Here is a 20,451-nt window from a genome sequence, read left to right as displayed (position 1 = left end):
GGTGCACCGTGGGGTGGCCCAACCGTGACTTCACCTTTGAGATCTCCTGTCACACCTGCTGAGAGGATTTATTTGTTCAGGTAATTGGGATGTGTGGCCAGGAAGAGGGTGTTTCCTCAGGCCAGGGTGGTGAGGCACCCAGGATGGCTCAAGAAACCCACTAAACACCCACAGGAGCCCAAAACAAAACTGCCACCCACCTCCCCCATCCCCCTGTATTTGCTGTTGATTCCTGTGGCTCCAGGGAACAGTAAGAAGGTGACAACAAATTTTGTAGTTTTTCCTCTGGGTAGGACAAATCACCTGTCCCAAAGCAACTGGAGGAACAATCTCCACCTGAGCAGGGGGAGCTTGTGCCTCTCTCCTGGCACGATGCCCCCACACCTCCAAGTCCCCAAGGATGCTCCCACTCCAAAGGATAAACACTGTGCTTTAATGGTTCAGAGACAATGGACTGGGGTGCAGGACAACTGGTCTGTGTGTCCTATACATATTTACACACCGGGGGGGGGGGGTGGTTAAAGCTCCTGTATTTGAACGGCACCAACGTCCCCAAAAATACCCAGTCTTACAACAGCAAAAATGGGAACAAAATCCAAGGCCACGAGCAGAGAGAGGTAAAGTTTTTAAGGGCTATGGGGTCACATGGAAACAAAAAACAGCAGTGGTGCAACGTGAACTTTATCCCGAATGGAGATAAGTGGTTAAAACGCAACTTTTTCGGTACCTCAGGAGCAAGAGGGTTTTACAGAGACTTAGTTTCCAAACCAAGGCAGGGAAAGAGAAACAAATGTACTGGTGTGTGCCCCTTTGGTCCTCGAAGTCTCTTTCCAGTTGAGCTAAAAAGAGAGTTTTACTCTGAACCTCAGGCAAGAAGGATTTAAGGCTTTTCAGCTGGATAGTTGGAACAATAGTGAACCGAAAAGTGGCAATTTCGGGAAAACAAATGCCACAGAGTGGGTGTGTTCTGTCAAAGTGCAGCAGAGCTTGTTTATACCAGCAGACAAACACTGTTACAGCACCTAATCCTCCAGAATCCAGGACAGAGGATGTTACAAAAGATTTTTTCCTCCACGTGACCAGTGAAGGTCGTCAAGGTAAAAAATTACTGTAATTAAACACTTGAACTTGTTCTCCTCGAAAAAGTTCTTTAGGGCCCAGCTGACCAGGCATGATTTTCATTTTGTTTCCAACATTTGGGGTTGGAGCAAGGGAGAGGAGGAATGTTGGTAAGATGGGAGTTTGCCAGAGCGGGGGACCGCCTTTTTTGGGTTTGGGTACAGGACATCTTGGATCAATATTCAGCCAAGCAGAGTTCTGGGAACCTGTGGGCATTTGTTTTGCAAGCTTTGCCTCCCTTTGCTCGGGGTGAGAAGGGTGGTTCTCATTTGCTGCTCATCTTTTCCCAATTTAAAGAGTCACAAAACGCCCATTAAAGCGGCGACAAAGCAGAAGTTCAGCCCAGTCCAGCTGACTGAAAACTTTTTTTTTTTCTTTTTTCTTGGACCACATCACAGAGGTTGCCCCATCCGCGGAGAAAACGCGGTTTGGTGGATTCTGATGGCCCTGGGAATGCTTCTCTCTCAGCTGCTCTTACGAAATGAGTTATTCCAGGTTCCTCTGCCCTGGGATGACCCGACCTGGCAGCAGGCAGGGGAGGTAGCGGCTGCTGTGCACGGGATTTTGTGCTCACCTTTTGGTCCCATATTTATGAGATGCAAGTCTTGAAATGCTCAAAATCTTCCTTTTCAGGTTAACTAGATCAGTTTTGGCTTCTCACCTAACCCACAGAAATCCAAGAAGGAAAGCTCAAGATAAGAGTATCATTAAAAACCTCTTTGGATACCTTAGCACTTTGCAAACAGACTCTGTAGGGTTTGTTTGTTTTTTTTTTTTTCCTCTCCTCTGTTTAAGTTTCCTTAAAAACAGTAGGAAGCTGACAGTTTAAGTGGTCAGACGTTGTGAGGCACAGAGGAAAAGGTGCATGAACCCCCTTGTACTGATACAAGACTGTGCCCCAAATAATTCAGAAGTTAATTCCCTGCGTGTTCAGAGGACAGGAAAAATGGGGTTTAAATTTCTCAAACAAACAGACAAAAAAAAATACACACAAAAAAAGGAAGGTTAATACTATCAAGAATATAAAACACACCAGAGGTAACATCTCAGAGGTATAACACACATACCCAGGTACTGAAACAGCCCCTGCAGGGCTTGCAATAAAACATACTCAGAGATAATTCAGGACAATCCTGATCCCACAAGGATCCAGAGCCTTCCAGCTGTTTCCCGTGCTGCTCCACATTTATTCCAACAAACACAACTATTTCATAAATATCCATTTCACCACCAAGCCCCACCTCTCTCCTGGCAGTGGGACATTCTGCACTACGGATGGAAATGCGTTTCCAAACCCCTTGTTTGTGGCTCGTAATTCCGTGGCACCACTGGAAATCCAGGAGGATTGCCCTTCCTCGCCACCTTTCCCGTTTGCCACCGGGGAGTCTTTCACCGCACAAAGACTATGACAACAATTCACAACGGTTTAGTTTGGGAGGTCGGGACGTGGGAACAAGAACAGACAGTGACACGGGACAGAGCAATCCAGGGTGCGTTCAGAGAGTGGCACAGTTTCAGCTCCTGATGAGCGTCAAGAATTCTTCGCGGGTCTTTGGATCTTCCCGGAATACCCCCAGCATTGTGCTGGTTACTGTTTTACTGTTCATTTTCTGCACCCCACGCATTACCATGCACATGTGCCTAGGAGAAACGAGAGGGCAGTCAGGACATCAGGAATGCTCACGGGAAAGGAGTAATCCCACGGAGGGAGATGTTTTCTTACGCGGTCACGCTCAGCCCCGGGGAGGTAACAAAACCTCCACATCCAGAATGGACATCTGCCTGTAGGACCTCAGCTATGGAAAAGAGCCATTCCCAGCCTCTGATCCCAGGAAAATCCCACATTCCCGAGGTACATTCTGATCACAGGGACACTCCTGCTGCTTCCAGTCCCAAACTCTGCCTTGCTTGAGGGCGTAGAAGGCGCACCGAGGCAGAGCACAGACCCAGTGCAACCACCACAGCTCCACACTGCCAGCTGCCACATCCCTGCACAGGATCCCACCTCAGATGGCTCCCAAACCAGGGATCCCACCCAGCTGGGATCACACACAGCCCACACACAAACCACGGAGCAGCTCGGAGTCACTCACGTGGCTTCCACGACCACGCCGACCCCCGCGGGCTGTAAGGCTTCTGTGATGGCGATTGCAATTTGCTTGGTAAGGCGTTCCTGGACTGAAAAACAAAACCAAAAACACAACAGGGAGCTCAGAATCATAAAAATCCCAGAATAATTTGGGTTGGAAGGGACCTCAAAGTCCATCTCGTTCCAACCCCCCCACGCCAGGGGCAGGGACACCTCCCACCAGGCCAGGCTGCTCCAAGCCCCGTCCGTCCTATTTTATGTTTTGCATCCTGAAACAGATCCTTCTATTTGCTTGTTTATATTGGGGAGGTCACTTTGCATTCCACAACCACGACTTGTCATAGCAGCCCTCCCATTTCCTACTATGCACTTAGATTTTCTTGGCTCTCTGTTTTCTCTCAGTTTTCACGTGTTTGGTTCCCAGCTTCACTGCTACACGATTTGTTCCATGCACACAATTCTTCTTTTTAAGGAAAGGAAATGGAGATAAAAAAAAAAAAAAAAAAAAAAGAGCGAGCCAAGAGTCTTTTGTCCTGCAAACCTGTACTTCCTGAAGCTCTAGAACCGTCTATTCACCAGCCTGATGGCCACTAAGTCTTCTATAGCCAAGAACAGGCCAAATTTAACCTCAGGACAATGGGAGCAGGCTGAGCCCAACCCAAGGCTTTGGATCCTGCAGCTTCCTCCCCGTCTCCAGAGCAGCAAGCAGGAGCATGGAAGCTCTTGCTTCCTTGCCCTGGACAAGAATTCTCCAAGGAATCTCTCCAAATCTCGGTAGGAGAATTCATCCCCAGCAGCATCCAACTGGTTTAGTTATTCCTGGCAGCTCTACCTTGGAATTTCCTTGGAATCAGTTGCTGCCTCCATCTACTGCCGCAGATGTTACCCCTCACTACAAATGCAGGGGGTAAATATGATGACAAGTGAGAAATTTGTATTGTTCTCCACAGAGATAATTGGACTCCACGCAGCCCACCTACAGTTCCCTGTCCCCTGCACTGGCTGGGAGAGGAGTGCACACCACAGACCCAAAATTTCACATTTACCTTGTAATCTTCTACTGTATATTTCCACGATCCTGCAGGAGAAAGGGAAAGCACAATGTTACAGTTATCCCCACAATTGACGCTGTCAGCGCACTGCTCCGTGTCCTTCCTGGAAATCCATTCCTCAAGGACTTCCCTTGGCACATCCCTGTGTTTAGAGACAGGTTCCCCTCAACCTGCAGCCCCAGGGACTATATTTTGGGGGCAAACTTGCTGCTTCTCCTTTGAGCTCCGTGTGCTGGCTGATGCTTTGGAATTCCTTGTACCACCACCCCCCTGCCTTGCAGAGTCACAAGGAAATCCATGCCCAAAGACTCCCTGCTCAAACTGGGGTCAGAACACCTCCTTGTGCTTCAGTCTAAACCAAATGCTGCCTGAAGCACAGCTCAGATATTGGGATTCCCAGGAGGCTGCTGAAATTAGGCAAGAAACGGTTTGGATTCTTGCACCCAACCACAAGTATAACTAAGAACAATGAGGCAGGATCGGTTTCATTCAAAACAGACGCTCTCCACCCATATTTCACCCCATCCTTCACATTTCAGTGCTGGGATCACCTTGATGCTCCCCTCCAACACGACTTCAGATTGAGCCATTTGGTGGGCAACGCAAGGGACGCCACCATCGCTTCCTGATGTTCCACTGGAACCCACAACGGTGAAGAAAATTCAGGTAACCGCTCTTGTAACTCCGTGGGTTGTTCATGCCAACCTCAAATGCTTAATTACACGTGGAGTGGCCACCCAAAGGAGTTGCTATAGCAAGCTTTGACACCCTGTCTGGTCAGAGCAGACACAAACCAGACACTGGCTGCCAGCCCGAGGCACTGCTTACAAGAAACAGCTCTGACAATGAGACTCTCCTGCTGCTCTGGAGAGAGAATTAAATGCAGAAACTCCCCTCCAGCAATGAAGTGGTTGTGTTATAGCAATTCTAAACAAAGCAGCAAGATATTTAGATGAAATATATGGATATATATTGCTGATGGTCAGATATTCTTACACTGGTGTTGTTGCACAGAAGTCCTAACAGCATGTTTTTGTAAAAACAGGCGTTTGCAAGAGCATTTTCAAGCCTGAGCCCAAAATCCAGAGAAAGATGTTTGTTTACTGAATGCAGGTCATCCACAACTCGAGAAACTCACCACATTAGACTAATCCTATTAGGAAAGATTAGGCCTAGAGCACCAACAGCCTCACAAATCTTTGCTTAAATACTGGTTGCATTATTTAGGGCACGAAAGGGAGGCATGATTTGGCCCACCAACCTCTTTGTGGTAAGCTCTGGAGAGCAAGGACTGAGAACACTTTTGTTACACGAGAAACTGATCTTTTCATTCCTGCAGCATTTGAGAGTTCTACCCCACCTTGAAAACGAGGCAGGATTTGACCTTTTTAAGCAGAAATGCAGGTTTGCACACATTAATGCAGGTTTGAACATATTTATGCAGGTTTGCACACATTAATGCAGGTTTGCACGTATTAATGCAGGTTTCGACACGGAGAACAAATAGCAGCAAAATTGCACACTTCTAGCACCATGTTGCCACTTGAATTGGAAAAGAAAATGATCACTAGAAGCTGTTTTGGGCTCCTTTTTGCATCTGCAGTCGAGGGGTAAGTGGAGACCAGAGCAAGCCCAAACCAACAGATGCACGTTTGGAATGCGATCCTTAATCCTGCGTTCCAGCCCTGCAGAAATGAAACCACGTGCTAAGGACAGTCTCCTTCAGGAAGGATGATTCCTAGAGCAATCCAACTCAAAAAAAAAAAAAAACCAAAAAAAACCACAACCACCTCACCCTGCACCACTTGAAGGTGCTGCCAACACACACGACACCAGCGACGAACCGCCAGGCAGACACATCCCCAAGGGAGAGGGGCTACAGAAGGCAAAACTTTCTGCCCACCAGCTGCAGTGCTGACAGCTCAGAGCCTCAGCCCACAGCTCCAGCAGTTCTGTACAGCCACAGAACAAAAAAGATGGACATGTTGGACAACCTATTTCAGCCTTTCAGTCGAAGTCCACTCCTATAAAAGCGTTGCCCAAGATACGAAGATGCCTCCCTGCAATGTGAGGTCATGAGGGCGAAGCTGTGACCTCCAAGGGCCCTTCCACTCCCAAACCCAACTCACTGCTGTGCAAGCAGAGCACAGAGCGGGGCTGGCTCACCTCAGAGCATTTTACTGTCATTTCTTCCACATTTCTTACCCGCTAAGAGAACCCAGCGGGCAGCGCAGATTTACAGGGCTAATTCTCATTAGTGTTGTTGGAGCTACAGCAGGATTAACAGACCTATCAGGGAAAGCATGAGCAAAACCTACGTGGTCTTTCTGAACTACAGCCAAGTTTTTAGACTTGTTTCCCCAGAGACCCTTCCACTCTGGTCCCCAATAATCTGCTTATTGGAGGGATCCACCGTCCTCTTCTCTTCAGAACTAGAAAAAGGTGCCACTTTATAACAAGATTCAGTGCAACAACTAATCCAAGGGCACTGCTGAGGAGAAAAAAAAAAAAAAAAAGCTATTTTACATAACAAATGGATTTCTCAAGTGTATCAGAGTTGTTTTGTTTCTTAGGCTCAGCCTTATCTATAAAAATCCACCCCACTGCGCTCAGCAGGTCTGGAGTGAAAGAAAGAAATGCCAAATTTATCCAGAGGGTCAGCTAAGAGATGAGAGCTTTAGATTTGCTTTATGTCCATGAAGTGTGTTCATTTGCAGTTTGGAACTTGTGGATTTTCGTTCTTATCTGTCAATATTCACACAAGCAGTAAATAGCTGGAGATCCTCCCTTGGTTTTTGTGGCCTGCCTTAGAACAGGGCCAGATTCTCTTGTCCTTTGCCTCGGTGCTCCCTGCAGGCACCAGTGCTTTGTCCTGGCACAGTCACTGGTGTGAACTAACACACAGCTCCAGGACTTGTCTGTCCTCTCCACGAGAAAACAACGCTGAGGGTTGGTCTAAATCCAAATCCAGGACACAAGAGTGGGCTGAGCTTTGCAGGGGAGACCAGATTAAGGAGATTAGCATGCTTAGCACAGCCTGGAATCCTTTTTACAAATTAGCATCACTTTCATTACAGGAACACTTACCTGGCAAGTTTGCTGAGGCCAAGCACTTGTTTGTTAGGGAGATACCCAATGTGTACCTGGACAGAGGAGAACAACCATTAACAGCAGCAAAACCAAACTCCAAAGGATATGAAACTCATGCACAGGCAACGAGATGTGCATCTGCCCCAGAACTACCCCTGGAGCAGTCCAGGAGTCTTGGGCATGTGGGAGGAATGTGCCACCATGCAAGCCTGGAGAACTGTGGGGTTAACAGAGACTGAATGCCTGGTGAGGTCCTGGTGAAGAACAGGTGAGTTTTCCGAGGGGGGGGGAGGAGAAAAATCACAGCTCTTCAAGAGTCAAGGCTCATGTTCCAAGTCTCAGGAATGCCACAGAGCGCTGCTACGTTTTGGGGGGGGGGCAAAAGGCAACCTATTGCTCAGCACAGCACCATCCATCCAAAACCAACATGCTTTTCTTTCAAGACCCAAAATGGATTCAGGGAGAGGAAGGGAGAGGGGCTGTGCTTTACTTCCAGTGAGAGTTCTGCTGGTAAGGTGTATTTTGCCACCAAAGTCAGGCTGCACTTACTGGTTCTTTTTTTTTTTTTTTTCTGTTTTAGCAATACCACAGATCACTGGTGATTAACTCAGCTTCCATCCTGCTCAAATATGGATTGGCTGGACATTCCTACTGCAACAGATAGTTGCACTACGTCGGAATAAGTTCAGCAGAAAAATGCTCAGATATGAGGGTGGGGGAAAGGATTAAGCTCCTTGTTTTTGGGAAGCCACACAGGCTACTGAACTCCAGGGGGTGTGCAGTTAGGTTATCAACCAGCATTTGTGCCACTGCACCAGAGACTTGACAGCTCAGCCAAGATACAGCAGGGGAGTGTCAGCGAGGGGTCCTGTCCTAGCACTGTGCCTGGAGGCTGCACCTCAGAACCCTGTACCTGTACCACACTGCACCTGATTACCTGGCTAACTTGCTCATTCCTATCACTTCTGTCGGGGTAAATCAACCCACTGACACCTGAAAAGACATGAAACATTTCAGATAAAGCTAGAGACATGACTTAGAAGTAAGCATTGGACTCTGTTCCCCTCTTTTTTTTTTTTTTTCTTTCCCCCCCCCCCCCCCCAAATTTCTTAATTTCCCTTGGTGTCTGGGAGGAGATTTCTGCAAACCTCACAGGCTAAACAGCTGGGTGTAAAAAAAAAATGCACACATTGCCACGGGAGTAACAGAGAATATACACAGTAGGTGCAACCAAGAATGAACAGGCACAACAGAAAGCTTGCACTGAAAAAGAAGTTACCTCGTTTTCCATTGTAAAATACTGACATTAACAAGAGAAAGCACATTAAACTGAGCTAACTCCACTAAAATGGCTGGTTTCTGTTTGGGTATCCAATTTTTGGAAGACAGTTTGCTTGGAACTTCTGAGTTTTATAGACAACACAAGCGCTTGGTGTTCCTGGGCCTGTGAGAACTCAATGGCAACAGAGGGATCAGACCCAGCTCAACCCTCCCATGACGACAAGGGATGAAGAGGCTCAGATGTGCAGCAGGGACTGCCCACCCAGAACTCTTCCTCACATTTACAGAGGTTAAACTGGAGACCCCCTTCATTTTCCTCTTCCAAAGTTGCCAGCACCCCAATTCCGACACCCTCTGGAACACCAACCCCTTCCACGGGAGTCCCAAATTAAGCGGCCTCCTGCCAGTCAGCTTTGGCCGCCCTCTCCCCCCAGCTCGGCTCATGTAATTAAGACAGGGCTGCCAATGAGTTTGTTCCACTCACAGAGGGTTTCAGGGATGAGTGTGCACTGAGATAGCTCTGAGCCAGGAGCTAAATCCGTGGCAGAGCCAGTGTGCAGGGGGAGCTGCTTTAATATCAAGATGTCTGCCCCCAAGGCTCGCTGCTGCTTCACGGAGAAGAGCTTTGATATGAAATGTCAGAAACCATTAGATTACTTAGAGCAGGAAAGGTTGGAGAGTTACATTTCAGGAGCTTAAATTCAAATAAAAACTCACGTTAAGGGGAGGGGGAGGGTCTTCCTTATTTGTATTCTGAAGATTAACTTCCAGAACCGTGGCCTTAAGCAGTAAAGACTTAGGGCCTTAAAAGCTTTGTAGTTACACCTACCAAGTCTTTCATGTGCACTTTAGGTCTTTTGCTGTGCATTGCCACGTTTGTTTTGTGAGGAAGAGTTTACCTTTCCAACAAATGGAACGAGGTGATGCTCACACAAGGAGAACATGTCTATGTCCTTCACAATGACCATCTCGTCGTGGTCTTCGTCAAAGATGGCGTCATTCAGGACATCTGAAATCAAACATTGGCGTTTTAAAAAAAAAAAAAATTAAAAAATAGGTGTACAAGCAAGGTGGGTTCCTGAGAAAGCTTGTGGCAAGGGAGGGCTCTCTCTCTCTCAGGGCTACAGATTTTTAGGGCTCAGATATGGGAGGCAAATAAGGAGTCACGTCACAAGCACGCGCTGGTTTGCACATGATCACACACATCAGACTCCCTGCACGCTGCACCACAAGTCAACACGGTGGGTTTCATTTAAATAATAACTTGAGCTCAGGCTAAAACAAGTCTGGTCTTTGCAGAATTACTGACAGTTTAAGAACAATTAAGACCAGAGCTGATGAAGCCGGTGCTGAGGACGAGAGCACATCCCAAAGTGGGGTTCCAGTTGTGTGCCAGCCAGCAAAGCTGAGCCTGAGGTGGGAGAAAAGCTGAGCCATCACTGTGGTTGCTTCAAACACTTCAACCTCAGCGTCACTGTCTTCAAGGAGGCTTTGCATGCAAATAAAACACTCTTATTTCATCCTGAAGCACACCAGGCAGCAGCTGTTTGGGCACACACAGGTCAGACACAGATCTGCACCCACAAGCTGGGGAGGCATTTGCTGTCCTGAGCTCAAAGCAGGCAGGCACACGCACAATCCAGCCCAATTCTGCACCTCAGAGCGAACAGAAAACTGAGGTGGAGAAACCCAAAAATACAGAAGTAAGAAGAGACATCTCAGCAAGAAAAGGAACATATAATGTGACACTTTGATAGTCTCGGAGCTCAGCGGAACAGACCCTCAGTTGATTTTCCACATTTAGCAGTCCCCAAGCAACCCTGACAGAGGTTACAGCCCGTCACCATAGTCTCCAAAAAGCCTGCAGGTACCTCGACCGTGCTCAGAGAGGTTAAAAGCAGAAGGGTGTCAAGTTAAGAGACCAAGTCTTTCGAAGCACAAGAGGGAAAAGCTGCACGAGAGAGGGAGAGGAGGGAGAAAACTGCACGAAGAAAACGAGCTGCACAGATGGGCTGATAAGGACTCTGCAAACCAGTGAGCCTGAAGCCACACTGACTCCTTGGAGTTACCTCCAGGAAGCCACGGCCAGAAGGGGAAGCAGGGCGCTCACAGGGACTGCCCTACATCATGGGCAGCGGAGCTGAACACCCGCAGCAGCGACTACACGAATCTAATGGCTGTGTCTGCTCCGCTCGCCTCGATGCCTCCCCCCGACACGCACGTACACCTAATGGCCACCATCTGCCGTCGATAAGGCATCATCATCGCGGAGCATTTTAATTTCCTGCCTCGCTATCAGCACCAAACAGGTAACCCTGGAAACGGCGTGCGGGACCTGCCGCCTGCGACGCGCGCTCTTTTCCTGGGAAGGGCTGGCAACCCGCAAGGCTGAGCCCCCAGAAGGCTTTGGATCCGGTCAGGGAGCAGGGGTAGAGGGCATGGAAGAGGCCAGGAAGCAGCTCTGCAAAGGCACATGGTTTTGTTCCTCCAGTTTCAGAGTCTAGTTTACACCAAACACCACCGGTGATGATTTTGGTTACATGGGGAGCAGTTGTGTGTGTATTCAGACAGGAATAGTGAGAATACAAAACAGAGCAGGCTCAGAGCAGAGGGGAAGACAGAGCAGCATCTGGGTTCTTTGCTCCCTCCTGCAGCACTCTGCAGATGTGCCATTTCTGCAGCAGGAAGGCAAACAGTGGTTTCACAAAAGCTGCTCCTCCAGCGTTATTAAAACAAAATCCAAACAGATCCACGGAGCATCTCCAGAGTGACTGCTGCTGTTATTAGACCACCAGCTCGGCTCACACCGGCCTGGCCAGGAGCATATCAGAGCCTGATGCCAGATATGGATTTACGTCAGCACGCTCGCAAAGCGGATTGTTCAGAACAACCAGAAACGGCCAAATTCTCATCAAAGAGTTGTGGTAATGAGTGGCACAGCACCAGGCCCAACCTGCAGCAGAAGGCACTTCAGCCATGAAGTCTCACGTATATGCACATACACGTTTATTAATGTATAAAATACATATTAATAGATCCTTACAAACTTTCCCCAAAGAGCCTGACTCTGGTCCTGGAAAGCTGCAGAGCTGTGGTGTTTAATGGAGACACCTCCTAGTCCTGCTCTACAGCTCAGCCAAAGTGAAGTTTAGGAGACCCGAGAAGTACCACATGGGCAACCTTGGGAATAAAATGCATCCTTCCAACAGCTAAAACAAACGAGCAGGAGCACAAAGGCCATCCAGCCTTCTTGCACATCCCCTCTGAAACTACAGCCCAGCGTCACAGCAGCGAGGGCAGTGCCCCCCTCACAGCCAAGGGAGTTTTAGGGGTGTCTAAGAAAACCGATCAGTGCGTCAAGAACGTAACCACAGAGCTGTGAGACGTTCCTTGCTTCTTGTTTAGAGCGCTCTTGCCATTTTTGCACCTCAGATTTACGTGATGTCAGCAGCCAGGTCACACAGGATCCCTGCCCGGCTGCAGCTGTGCCCGCAGCGAGTTGTGCCGATTTCGTCAGCAACCAGTTCCTCCTGGTTGCTCCAGGGCCCAGCAAGGAAGAGCACAGCTCGGTGTTAGCCCCTCCAGTAACCCCTCCACAGCTGCCAGCTGATCAGGGAGACAAAGCTAACACAAAACGTGAGGCTGGAGGCCGCCACCCGAGCAAAGGGCCACAGGGTCAAGAGCCTCACTCACCCCATCCTGCTCCAGCCTCTCCTGCTCAAACTTCACAGGCCTCTCCTGAAAATAGGCAGAGCTTGAAGCCTTCCTATCCCCATCCCTCTCCCTTCGGAATCCAAGCCCTGTGTTGACAAAAGAGGAGTTGAACACATCATCTTGTCACAGTTGTTTCTACCTGTGTGCCGCTGCAGCAGTTGTTTGCAGTCATTACACAGGAGAGACTTCTCTGGCAGAGACTCAAACACCTCGTGCAGGGAGACAATACCATTTTAGGTAACTTTGTCTGCCTTTTATTATTTTTTTTTTTAAGTCGTTCCTTTTGCATCAAACATCATCAAACAGGCCCCTGGCAAGCTCAGCCTTTAATGTTGCAGCCCATGTTCTGGGAAGTTTAACAGAGCTGAGAGGGCACAAGGGGAAACAGCCTCAGATTAAGCAAGCCAGAAGCAAAGCTGGTGACAAACTCATGCCCCTTTCTCCATTCTTTCATCCCACCCTGCTTCACCAGCTTGATTTCACGTTTTGGGCAGCCAGGATGCTCCCTAGATTATTCCAGCTGATTTTGCCTTCATCTCCAAAGTTCATTTCCTGGTATAGAAACTTCAGTGGGTTGTTCAAACTGAACAGTCACCTGTGCTGCAAGTTAACTCCTGAAACAGAGCAGAATTAATTTTTTTGCCCTTTATCTTCACAGGAAAGAGTTGATAAAAGGAAAAAAAAATCAGAATCGGATGAAGACAGAATGAGAAAGACCTTTCAGGATTTTGCGTCAGAGCTAAGCAAAGACACCTGTTGCTATAGAAACTATTTGCATGGCTTTAATGTGACACAGGCAAGCAAAAGCACCTCTGGCAACCAAAGAAGCCAGAGGCCACCCAGAACACAGCTCTGGAGGTGAGGGGGATGAAGGATGGCAGCGCTGCAGCAGCTTCACAGCACCTCAGATCTCCCCTCGTTACCGTGCCTGGGAGTCAGAAGAGCAAAGTGCTGCAGGTTGCTCTCACTAGGAGTTAAAGCACTTCCCCGTGGTGTTCAGTTGCCTCACTGCTCCACTTTAGAGAGGAGTCAAACTGTGGATTGTTCAGTGCCAACAGGATGGAAGCTCCGAAATTCCCTGACGCTGCTCCTTGAGCTCATCCATCCTGGCACAGAAACAAGGCACGAGGTTCTCCTGACACCCCATGCCCAGGCTGTCTTCTCTGTCCTCTGCTCTCCACGGGGACCCTCAAGGAGTTCCTCTGCAGCTGAAAACAGATGGAATTGTTGGCAGGAGACACAGGATAACAGTTGAATGTGTGGCAGGGAAACCACCGGGCTACAGGGTCGGGATTAAATCTGGAAGGAAATCCCTGTAAAAACCTTTCAGCTGCTGCTGGGTAAGCAGTAAGATGTAGAGTCAAAACTAATTATCTTTTATTTATTCATGTGATGACACTGCAGGTAACTGTAGTTAGGGGAAAATATTCCAGAGAAGAAAGTAGAAAATTATTGTAGCCTTTGAATATAGAAAAGGTACCAGGAATTTATTACAGATGGAGAGAAAAGGATCAGGCTACAAAAACATCAATATAAAGAGTTTGTACTGCTGCAGAAAGTTAATGATTTCAGGTTGCTGAGAAAAGGAGTGGTCTGGGTATGTCATTTGCTTCAAGAAGACTCAAAGAGCTCTAGAAAGAAGCACAGCCTAAAATGCCACATGACTATTTAAATAGGCAATAGAGTTCAAAAGCTGCAGAGAAAATTAGATGAATGATGTGTGGCTTCCTTGCCACAACACACCTTCCCAACTGGAACCAAGAGGAACCTCAGACACAAAAGAATTTACAACTTTATGCCCCTACTATTTCGGATTTCACCACCAAAGGACTACAAACAGACACTGAACTCCAGACAGGAACATTTAAATGCTTCAGAAGCAAAGCTCAATCCCTCAACTTACCAGAAGGGAGGTGAAGCAGATGTGTGATTTAAGGGACATCTCGTGGAAGCAAAGATAAGAGGAAAAGCATGACTGATATCCAGCTAATTCTGGCCGTGGCTTATCCAGATTTGTTTATTTTCCTGCAAGACATTTTCCGTGTGGCAGGGAGAGACTCGAGTCTATTCATAAAGGCATCAGCTACTGCAGACAGATGAAGCTGAGATTAGGTTCTAGAAGTTGCCCTCTGACAGGGGGGTTATTAATGTTTATTAATGTGAGGGAGAGCAGCATTATGGGGATGCTCATTAAAATGTATCAGGAGTCCAATAACCACTTCAGTGTCTCGTGTCACAGAGGGGGCTCATCCACACTTCTTTCTGAAAAGGGAAGGAAAGATCTGAGAGGGTGAAACAACACTTTGGAAGGGCAACATGAAACCTCAGAGGGCTGTAACAGTTCAGATCCCAGAGGTTACAACGTTTAATAAATTCCCAACAAAAACCCCGAACAAGCTTAGTGTTACTTGAGCATTAACAGGCAGGGCGGATGATCCTGGAAAAGTCCTGGTTCCCAGCAGAAGTTTCGCTGCATTCAGTCAGTGCTTCAGCAAGGTTGGCTTCGCTTGTGCGGGGGGCAGAGGAGGCAAGAAACCCACAAAAACCTTGCTCTGAACAACCCTTTACCCCCCACGCCCCGGTTTACACGAATCGAGCCGCGGCCGCCCCGCAACAATGCTGATGTTCCAGCTGTTAATTGGTTGCTAATAGGTTGAATTCATCCAGCTCAGCATATTCCGCGGTTCTGAGAACCTGCAGTACCTCGATTCCAGGAAAGGATCCACCTCACCAGCCCTCAGCAAAGGGCAGCGCTGCTGATCAAACAGCCTTGTTTGCTCAAGGCACTGCCTGCGTGTGTTCCGACACAGCGATGCTCAAAGCACCTCTCACCGCAGCGAAAGGGGCAGCCCTGGAAAAAAAACCATCAGCTCGCACCACCGCTGTCTGTAAAACACACCAAATCCTCCCGGGCAAGATGGGGAGAAAGGAATATTAAGGGTGAATTGTTTCAGCGGAGGAAAAGCACGTGAACTAACGAGGAAGAGTCACCACTCGCCTTCCAGGCAGATAAAGAAACGTGCAGCCTTTCAAGCCGCAGAGGTTCAGAGAGCAAAAGTTATCCCATCCCAGCATTTCTGATTTTCACTTGCCTGTTAAACACGCTGGAAAGGGCAGCTGAACCTGCCAACGTCCTTGAGAGCTGCCATGCCCACACGAGCAAGGGCTGGGAGACTTCTCTGGCATCAGCTCCCCCCACCAGCAGCAATGCTCTGTTTAGTGAACACGCTGTTTTGCTTGGAGTGTTTACGGAGGAGGAAAATAAGTTAACTTCCTCCTGCAGATGCAGGCGGCTCGTTCAGCCCCCGTGCCTTGTGTTTCCTCCAGGATTACACAATCCAAACCAGCTCCTTCATGATTTACCTTCCAAAGCGTCGTTGGCACTGTGATCGACACAGGTTTTATAATTTACCATTTTAGTTCTGCTCAGCAAGACCGGTTCTGAAGCCTTCAGCTTCCGTTCCAAGGTAGTGCTGCCTGCAATCTGGTATTCCCATTTATTCACCCGTTTGCACACACTTGTGCTTTGTAGTATTTATACACAGACAGCACCTCTGAGCATGACTTTAAGCCTTTAGTAAAAGAAGGGACAGATCTCTCAAGGTTTAGTCTTTGTGTGGCAGGTGATGGGCTGAACCAGCAATAAGAAAGATAAAGGCACTTGCCTGTCACAGTGCTGCTGTTAACCAAAAGGGCAGGATTTTGAAATTATTATTATTTTGAAATATCATTTACCCCCCAGAAGTGAGAAGCTGGTAGATCTGACCCTGGGGAAAAAAAAAAACATGTTCTTGGATGCTCATGCAGAAGCACTGCATAAAATTGAAAAGGGTTTTTTTGGTAACTTTTCTGCCCTGCCATCCTTACCAACACACTAAAGGGGTTTGTGTTGCAACCACTGTCAGTCTACACCGATGCCCAAGTGCCTGCAGTGAACTGTCAGTACTTTTAATCTGGTCCCAAAGGTGGATTTTATTTGAAATCACCAGAGGCATCCCTGCTACTCCACTCAAAGCCTGATGACTGGTACAACAGAAGTGAGAGCAACACACAGGGACACGTTCTGTCAAAGAAAGAGGGTGAGGCCTTTAGAAGAGTCAGGATTAATAAGCGACAATCCAGGATGAATAGGAAGAGCCTGACTGAGATATTTAACAGAGTAAACTCCACTAATGGCTCTGACACGCAATACTGAGCAGCTGCAGAATGCAGATAGCAAAGATGAATGAGGAGTAAAGCAGGAGCACTGTTACCCTGCACTACCAAAAACAACCAGGAAAATACACACTCAGTGGGACCTGGAAAGCAGAATCAGCTCCTCTGCTGCTGCTCACAGGAATCTGAATGGAGAGAAGGGACAGAATTCAGCTGTAGCCTTCAGTACTACAAAGCTAAGCTGTGGCAAGTACAAAAAAATACAAATACAATCAGGTGTCATGGGAGCAAAGGGACAACACCCAGGAAAGGAGATCAAGTGACCAGCACATTTAATCATGCCCCAAAATGTATTATGTTCTCAGACACACAGTAAATAAAAGAGACCATGGAATGCTTTGGGCAGGAAGGGGCCCTTAAAGGCCACCTAGTCCAGCCCTCCACAATAATACAGCAATAATAAGTGAGGATTAAGTCAAGCACTGCAGATCCCAGGCAGGGCACTTGCAACTCTGCACTTCCCAGAAAGGGCAGTGGAGCACAATCTGATGAGGAGCAGCTGAGGGAGCTGGGGGGGCTCAGCCTGGAGAAAAAGGAGGCTCAGGGGGGACCTTCTGGCTCTCCAAAACTCCCTGACAGAAGAGTGGAGCCGGGCAGGGGTTGGGCTCTGCTCCCTGGGAACAAGGGCCAGGGCACGAGGAAACTGCCTCAGGTTGCACCAGGGGAGGTTTAGACTGGATATTGGGAAATATTTCTTCCTGTAAAGGGTGGTCGGGCTGCCCAGGGCAATGGAGGAGTCATCATCCCTGGAGGGATTTAAAAGCTGTGTGGATGTGGCACTTGGGGACATGGTTAGTGCTGGGGGAACAGTTGGACTCTGAGATCTTTTGCTTTCAGAATCGTAATGATTCTATAATCTGGATGTGTATCTATTACATCTTCCTTTGTTGTTCCTTTCTGGGAAATGAAAGCACCATCTCCTGCCTCCCCCTAAGGCAGATGCTCAAGCAGACGAGGTCAGAAAGCTGATTTTAAAGCTTGCAGCTCTACTAACATCCACTGCCCTTGTTCCTTCGTGCCACTCTTCCCTGGCAGCACGGTCTGGCAGCACCTCCACACCGTGCCAAGGTCTGGGTGCCTCTTGCAACACACTTTGCCTCTGGCCACGTGTTTGTAGAGCCACCACCACCGAGCTTCCACCTGAGAAACCCTTCATGGAGAGATGGAACCAGCAGCCCTTGTAACTGTCCTTTATTTCCTTGTACTTGTTGGCTCTGGGTTTCAAGAGGTATTTAAAACTCTCCCAAGCAGAATTCACTTCCCTACTGCCTCCCCCAAGCAACTCCTCATCCACTGGTTGCTTTGTTGGCTGCTGTGGACTCGTCCTTCAGCTACAGCTCTTCTTTCTTTTCAGCCAGGAAGAGTGGGACAACTGGAAGCTGAGCATCCTGCAAGAAGAGGTGAGTAGCTAGAAAGTAAAAGGATTCCCCACCTGACAGAGGAAGGAATGTAAAGATCACAGCTTCCCATAATTTCCTAAAATTAAAAAAAAAAAAAAAAAAAAAAAAAAAAAAAGAAAAAAGCAGTCCAAGAGTGGAGCACCCAGCAGTGATTTTTCTTTCTTTTTTCTACTCTTAGACATAACACAGCTCTCTCCTAGGTATGGATATTCAGAGGAGGAGAGTATCCAGAACTACTCTGCTTAATGAAACCTATATGAGATTAGGAGAGACCACTGAGATCCCACAGAATCCACGCTGGAGCAGAAAAAAAAAAAAAAAAGCTTTTTAAACAACTAAAGGCAGTGTGTGATCACAAAACTGGCAGCAAGGTAAGAGAGGGATTAAGAAGGGCAGCAACCTCATCCAGGTTCAGCACAGAAATTCATGCTCAAACTATCACTGAGAAATTCCTTCTGTTGGAGACTGACAGGATGGCTGAGAGACCTCCTGTGCTTCACAGCAGTAAAATGAGGAAAGTTACTCCCACTAGACAAAGGATCATTCCATGAAACCTCATCTCAAACACACGGTGCAGCAGGACCAAAGGAAGGGAGGAACAGGGACAGCCACTGCAGCCCAGAGCTTATCTCCCGATGTGACCCCCAAATCCTGGTTTGTTCTGAAAGGCAGAACAGCTTCCAAGGCAGAAATGCTATTCCTGGGGGAAGCCAGGACACAGCACTGGCATGAGAAAGTTGATGCTGGAAGTTACGTGGAATCTGATTTCATAAGAGCCAACAGCGGAGAAGTGAAAAAGAAACTGAACACAAAAGCCTTCAACTGGCAGCACAGTGAGTGAGCTTAGAAAAGGGCTCAGGCGTCAGCAGGAGCTCCCTGATGCCATCCATCAGCACAGCTCAGCCTTTGCATTCAGCCCCAAGGCCCCGGTGCAGCTCTGGGGCAGGATCAGCACCCCAGTGTTGTGCTCTGAGAGCAGAACGGGACCAGCTCCTTCCTCGTTCACACTCAGAGATCCTCGCTGACAATATTTGCATCCCTTACTGACAGGAACCTGCCTCTTACTGGAACGAGGGGAAGGGGGAACTCCCAAGCTTCCCAATCCCTTTTTTATTGTTTGCACTGGACACAGTCCACAGCCAAAAGGCTGAAAAAAGTGATGTAAAAACTACATTTCCAAGCAGTATTGACGCTGCTTTGTAACCAAGAGACATCTGTGGAGTTTTTCGTGATGGGGAGAACATCTCCCACCTAATTCCTCTCCTCGTGCCCTCAGCCAGCAAGCACAGACACTCAGCCGGGGCAGGGATGTGAACCTGGGGTACCTCTCCACACCTTCGTGTGCTGCCGGGACCCCGAGACGGGGCAGGGATCTCCCCGAGCTCCTCCTTTCTCCTGACCTCGCCTCCTTAAGTTTCGCTGCCACTTCCGAAAAACCTCACCCGGCTCAAAGCATCAGCAAACCCGGACCTTTCCTGAGACAGTTCACACCGCTTACGTCTGCCGACAGAAACAAATAATCCTACCCCATCCGAAACGCAGCCTCGCTCGGCCGGGGCCGGAGGAAGGCACCATCCGCAAATTTCCGTGCCAGAGCTTGAAAAGTTCACAGCAGAGGAGGGAAAGCAAAAGCACCAGCGCTTGCACTGCTCGCCCAAAACAAGAGCGTGGAAGTTTACGGCAGAACGGGAACTTTACCAGCATAAAGTTTAATAGGGGGAAAAAAGCACAAAACAAACAAACAAACAAACAAACAAAAACCACCGCAAAACTAACGAGAAATCGGGGGAGAGAGGCGACAGCGAGACCGCAGGGCACAGGTGTTTCTAACACGCATTGCTGACCTAGTGACAAGGGGCACCAGACGGGCGGTGCAGCGACAAGGGCAGCGACGGAGCCCGCGTTAGGCAATAAAGCAGGAGAGGGGGCACCCCTGCTGGCACATCAGGCAAGAAGCTCCATCTCCATCCCCGTCCCGTCCCGGGAGAGCCGCTCCCCTACCCGCGATGGTCTCCTGGTATCCCTTGGTGAAGAACTGCATGGCCGTGGCCGCCCTCCAGGGCGTCTTGAGCAGCCCCTGCCGCTGCGGGTCCTCTCCCAGCCCCCGCAGGATGGAGGTGTAGGCGGCCGCCAGCCCGGGCAGGCTCAGCTCGTCGTCCTCCTCGCTGCGGGGACGCTCCCCCCGCCACCCATCCCCATCCCCATCCCCGCCACCGCCGCCCGGGGGGACCCGCGGCTTGTCGGCGGGGATGGGGGGCGGCCGCTCCTGCCGCGCGTACCCATTGCAGCCCCGCGCCCCGTCCATGGGCCGGGCTGGGGGAGGCTCCGAGCGGCGCTGTGAGGGCCCCGCAGGCCCCCGGCTCGGCCCCCGCTGCGGGCGGGCCCGGCCCCGCCGCCCGCTTTTATAGCGCCCGCCTCGCCGCCACCAGGGGCGGGTCCCGCCCGCGTCACCCGCGGGGTGGGGAGAGACGGGAGGAGGGGATGGGGGGTA

The 20,451-nt window shown here is 49.1% G+C and overlaps 1 protein-coding gene across 1 annotated transcript; it reads right to left on the bottom strand.

Annotated features, from left to right (window-relative positions):
* Window positions 1–1,505: 1,505 nt before the first annotated feature.
* GCH1 (GTP cyclohydrolase 1) lies at window positions 1,506–20,265 on the bottom strand. The gene is made up of 6 exons (XM_027906994.1): window positions 19,962–20,265; window positions 9,531–9,640; window positions 7,348–7,403; window positions 4,255–4,286; window positions 3,213–3,297; window positions 1,506–2,760 (listed from the first exon to the last, which is right to left on the bottom strand). The coding sequence occupies exons 1-6, from the start codon at window positions 20,263–20,265 to the stop codon at window positions 2,634–2,636; spliced, it is 714 nt and encodes a 237-aa protein (XP_027762795.1). The 3' UTR covers window positions 1,506–2,633.
* Window positions 20,266–20,451: the final 186 nt, after the last annotated feature.

This window comes from Empidonax traillii, unplaced genomic scaffold, assembly GCF_003031625.1.
Source record: "Empidonax traillii isolate 1590-97213 ecotype Southwest subspecies unplaced genomic scaffold, ASM303162v1 scaffold1389:size274315, whole genome shotgun sequence".
In the NCBI taxonomy this organism is placed as follows: Eukaryota; Metazoa; Chordata; class Aves; order Passeriformes; family Tyrannidae; genus Empidonax; species Empidonax traillii.
The sequence above is the reverse complement of the archived record's forward strand: the minus strand, read 5'-3'. Positions and strand labels throughout refer to the sequence as shown.

Coding starts and splice junctions, on each gene's coding strand:
- GCH1 (XM_027906994.1), bottom strand. CDS start 20,265: ATGGACGGGGCGCGGGGCTGCAATGGGTACGCGCGGCAGGAGCGGCCG. Junction 4,287..7,347: donor GGCCTCAGCAAACTTGCCAG/GTAAGTGTTCCT, acceptor TTTCTCCTGCAG/GATCGTGGAAATATACAGTA. Junction 3,298..4,254: donor ATACAGTAGAAGATTACAAG/GTAAATGTGAAA, acceptor TTTGTTTTTCAG/TCCAGGAACGCCTTACCAAG.